The 4,736-nt window shown below is 59.8% G+C and overlaps 1 protein-coding gene across 1 annotated transcript in view; it reads left to right on the top strand.

Annotated features, from left to right (window-relative positions):
- Positions 1-1,016: 1,016 nt before the first annotated feature.
- The window catches only part of LOC113981350 (1-phosphatidylinositol 4,5-bisphosphate phosphodiesterase gamma-1-like), a gene marked incomplete at its 3' end in the record, with an annotated part of 28,217 nt that continues 24,497 nt past the window's right edge, over positions 1,017-4,736 (top strand). Inside the window, exons 1-2 of the mRNA XM_027708698.1 lie at positions 1,017-1,109; positions 1,615-2,117. Coding sequence (XP_027564499.1) covers positions 1,898-2,117 — 220 coding nt within the window. The remainder of the gene's footprint in view (positions 1,110-1,614; positions 2,118-4,736) is intronic.

Consider the following 4,736-nt stretch of genomic DNA (forward strand, 5'->3'; position numbering starts at 1 on the left):
CCACCACGAATTTTGGGTCCTTTGGGGAACACCTGGAGGTCCCAGGGGAGTCTCCAGTTCCTCTGCCCCTTCCAGGGATCCATAGGGAGCTTTCCTTGGGAATTTCTTCCTCACGGCTTCACTCTGGAGACGCTCAAATCAAACCGGTGACACCGAAAACAGAACATTCCTTCTCCTCCCACAGGCTTTGGATGGAGATCAGGAGCCAAACCCCAGTTCCCTGTGGAAAAACCACCTCCTATTCCGATGCTCCATCGGGATGTTCAGTTCCCAGACGGAACAAGGGGCTCCGAAACGGGATTTGCCTGGAAATGGAAAACCCAAATGCAAGAAGGCACCACCTCTGCCGCTCCTGGCCTCGGCCCAAAGCTCCTTCTGCTCCAGAGGGGCGGGAAAACAGAAGGGGATTCATGGATAAAGCAAGGAAAACAAAACCCCTTCCCGAGCTCGTTTTCACCCCGCGTGTCCCCGGATTCTTTGGGAAAGGGGAGGTTCGCAGGCAGGCAGTGGAAAGGCGGGATCTCTCCCTGCTTCCCAGCCAGCCCAGACCCTCCCAGGGGTAAAAGCCGTGACGCCGATCCCTGTTCCCTTTTTTCCCTCTCTCTCCAGGTGTTTTTTTCCCCCCACCGCGCTTCCCAATCCTTTTCTCCCCCCCAGCTGAGGCCGGACAAACTCATGACAGCGGTGACTCCGCTCCGGCTCCTTCCCGGTGCTTCATTCCCAGATCGGCGGCGCGGCGAGGACAACCAGGAGTGATCCCGCTTTCCAGCCGCTTTCCTTTAACCCTTTTATCCCATAAAAAACCCCAAACCCAACCGCTTTTCCACGCAGGCAGCCCCATCCCGGGGTCGGAGGGGTGTTGGATCCCCCCCAAATCCTGTTCCCACGCGGAATTCCTCTAGATGTCACCCTCGGCCGCCTTTTTTTCTCTCCTCTCTCGCTCGGGGTTTGCCTTTCTCCAAGATCCTGCCTTTTTTTTTTTTTTTTTTCGAAATTCCTTTCTGAGCTCTTTCCGGCCATGTGTGATTGCCGTTTCCTCCGGGCCTCCATTTCATCCGCCCGAAATTAGGGAGCCGCCAGGGGAAAAAGGGGGGCGCGGAGGGAGGACGGTGGGACAACACCCCCCTCCACCACCACCACCACCCTCGGCACCTCCTTCCCAACCCCGCATCCCGCATCCCAAGCGCCGCCATCCCGCTGCTCCCAAAGCCGCCCCACCTCCCCTCGACAACCCCTTTTCCCACCCCCTTTTCCCAACCCCGGCCCCGCACTTTTTGGGGTGATTTGGCTTTTTTTGGGGGGGGTGATTTGGCTTTTTTTTGGGGGGGGGGATTTGGCTTTTTTTTAGGGGGATTTGGCCTTTTTGGGGGGGTGATTTGGCTTTTTTGGGGGATGGGGTTTTTTTAGGATTTTTTTTTTTACGGGGATGGGGTTTTTTTAGGGGTTGGAGGGTTTTTTTGGAGGTGGGAGGTTTTTTTAGGGTTGAGGGGGTTTTTTTTGGAGGGGGGGAGGGTTGGGGTTTTTTTGGGGCTGGGTTTTCCCACGGAGGTTCTCCCACCGCCGCCACCATCCAGCGGATGCTTTTCCGCCCTCCCGACGCTCCCGACGTTCCAGCGCGAGGCCATCCCGGCGTTGCCCATCTCTCTTCCCACCACCGCTGGATGCCAACACCGGATCCAGAGCCAGCCTTGGCGAGAAGGTCACGGCGCCTCCAGCCCAGCCTTTTCCTCCTCCTCCTCCTCCTCCTCCTCCTCCTGGCCATCTCCAATCCCGGCCGTCGTCCGTAGAGGAAAAACCCAGGGGCAAATCCCAAAATCCCCGGGGAGGTCTCGGCCCTTCGGATCCGTCCCCTCCTGCATGAGCCACCCGCGGCGCCGGCGATGGCCCAGCGCTGAAGATGTCCATGGCCAGGCTCGGCAGCGTCAATGGATTCCTGGAGGACGGCAGGATGGAGGCGGGAGACATGGGCAGGATCCTGCGCTGCCTGGAGATGGGCACCGTCCTCACCTTGTTCTACCAGAAGAAGTCCCAGAGGCCGGAGAGAAGGACCTTCCAGGTGAAGCTGGAGACGCGGCAGATCATCTGGAGCCGCACGCCCGAGAAGGTGGAGGGGGACAGTGAGTATCGGCTTGGGGGAGGTCGGGGGGGTGAGAAGATGGGGTGGGGTGACGGGTTGGGGGGTGCCTGGATGTGTTGGGGTGTCCTACCCTGGTGGGGTGACTGTCTGAGGGGTGCCTGGCCATGGTGGGATGTCCTACTGTGATGGGGTGACTGTCTGTGGGGTGCCCAGCCATGGTGGGATGTCCTACTGTGGTGGGATGACCGGCTGTGGGGTGCCTGGATGTATTGGGGTGTCCTACCATGGTGGGATACCTGGTCATGGTGTGTCTGGTCATGGTGGGATGTCCTGCTGTGGTGAGGAAACTGATTGTGGGGTGCCTGGATGTCTTGGGGTGTTCTACCCTGGTGGGGTGACTGTCTGTGGGGTACCTGGCCATGGTGGGATGTCCTACTGTGGTGGGGAAACTGGTTGTGGGGTGCCTGGATGTCTTGGGGTGTCCTACCCTGGAGGGGAAACTGGTTGTGAGGTGCCCAACCATGGTGGGATGTCCTGCTGTGGTGGGGTGACCAGCTGTGGGGTGCCTGGATGTATTGGGGTGTCCTACCCTGGTGGGGTGACTGTCTGTGGGGTGCCCAGCCATGGTGGGATGTCCTACTGTGGTGGGGTGACTCTCTGTAGGGTGCCCAGCCATGGTGGGATGTCCTACTGTGGTGGGGTGACCGGCTGTGGGGTGCCTGGATGTATTGGGGTGTCCTACCATGGTGGGGTACCTGGTCATGGTGTCTCTGGTCATGGTGGGATGTCCTGCTGTGGTGAGGAAACTGGTTGTGGGGTGCCTGGATGTCTTGGAGTGTTCTACCCTGGTGGGGTGACTGTCTGTGGGGTCCCTGGCCATGGTGGGATGTCCTACTGTGGAGGGGAAACTGGTTGTGGGGTGCCTGGATGTCTTGGGGTGTCCTACCCTGGAGGGGAAACTGGTTGTGAGGTGCCCAACCATGGTGGGATGTCCTGCTGTGGTGGGGTGACCAGCTGTGGGGTGCCTGGATGTCTTGGGGTGTCCTGCCCTGGAGGGGAAACAGATTGTGAGGTGCCCAGCCATGGTGGGATGTCCTACTGTGGTGGGGTGACCGGCTGTGGGATGCCTGGCCATGGTGGGATGTCCTACTGTGGTGGGGAAACTGGTTGTGGGGTGCCTGGATGTATTGGGGTGTCCTACCATGGTGGGGTGACTGGCCATGGTGCGATGTCCTACTGTGGAGGGGAAACTGGTTGTGAGGTGTCCAGCCATGGTGGGATGTCCTACTGTGGTGGGGTGCCCAGTTGTGGGGTGCCTGGATGTGTTGGGGTGTCCTATCATGGTGGGGTACCTGGTCATGGTGTGTCTGGTCATGGTGGGATGTCCTGCTGTGGAGGGGAAACTGGTTGTGGGGTGCCCAGCCATGGTGGAATGTCCTACTGTGGTGGGTGTGTCCCACTGGCTGTGGGGTGCCTGGACGTGCTGGGGTGTCCTACCATGGTGGGGTACCTGGTCATGGCGTATCTGGTCATGGTGGGATGTCCTGCTGTGGTGGGGAAACTGTGGGGTGCCTGGCCGTGGTGGGATGTCCTGTTGTGGTGGGGAAACTGGTTGTGGGGTGCCTGGGTGTGGTGGGATGTCCTACTGTGGTGGGGAAACTGATTGTGGGGTGCCTGAGCATGGTGGGATGTCCTACTGTGGAGGGGAAACTGGTTGTGGGGTGCCCGGCCATGGTGGGATGTCCTGCCGTGGTGGGGTGACTGGCTCTGGGGTGCCTGGATATGTTGGGGTGTCTTGCCATGGTGGCATGACTGGCTAGGGAGTTTTTGGGGCATGGTAGGATGTCCTGGTGTGGTGGGGTGACTGATTGTGGGGTGCCTGGACATAGTGGGATGTCCTGGTATGATGGGGTGACTGGCTGGGGAGGTTTTGGGGCATGGTGGGATGTCCTACTGTGGTGGGGTGCCCAGTTGTGGGGTGCCTGGACGTGTTGGGGTGTCCTACCCTGGTGGGGTGACTGGTCATGGTGTATCTGGTCATGGTGGGATGTCCTGCTGTGGTGGGGAAACTGGTTGTCGGGTGCCTGTTCATGGTGGGATGTCCTACCATGGTGGGGTGACTGTCGGTGGGGTGCCTGGCCATGGTGGGATGTCCTACCATGGTGGGGTGACAGACTGTGGGACTGTGGTGGGATGTCCTGGTGTGATGGGGTGACTGTTTGTGGGGTGCCTGGCCGTAATGGGATCTCCTGTTGTGGTGGGGAAACTGTGGGGTGCCTGGCCATGATGAGGTGTCCTGGTGTGGTGGGGTGACTGGCTGGGGAGTTTTTTGGGCGTGGTGAGGTGTCCTGGTGTGGTGGGGTGACTGGTTGTGGGGTGCCTGACCATAGTGGGACGTCCTACCATTGTGGGGTGTCTGTTTGTGGGGTGCCTGGCCATGGTGGGGTGTCCTGGCATGATGGGGTGACTGGCTGGGGAGTTTTTGGGGTGTGGTGGGATGTCCTGCTGTGGTGGGGTGACTGGTCTTGGGGTGCCTGGATGTGTTGGGGTGTCCTACCATGGTGGGGTACCTGGTCATGGTGTGTCTGGTCATGGCGGGATGTCCTGCTGTGGTGGGGAAACTGGTTGTGGGGTGCCTGGCCGTGGTGGGATGTCCTAC

The sequence above is a fragment of the Neopelma chrysocephalum genome, unplaced genomic scaffold, assembly GCF_003984885.1.
Source record: "Neopelma chrysocephalum unplaced genomic scaffold, ASM398488v2 Primary Assembly neopelma1_96491, whole genome shotgun sequence".
Taxonomy (NCBI): Eukaryota; Metazoa; Chordata; class Aves; order Passeriformes; family Pipridae; genus Neopelma; species Neopelma chrysocephalum.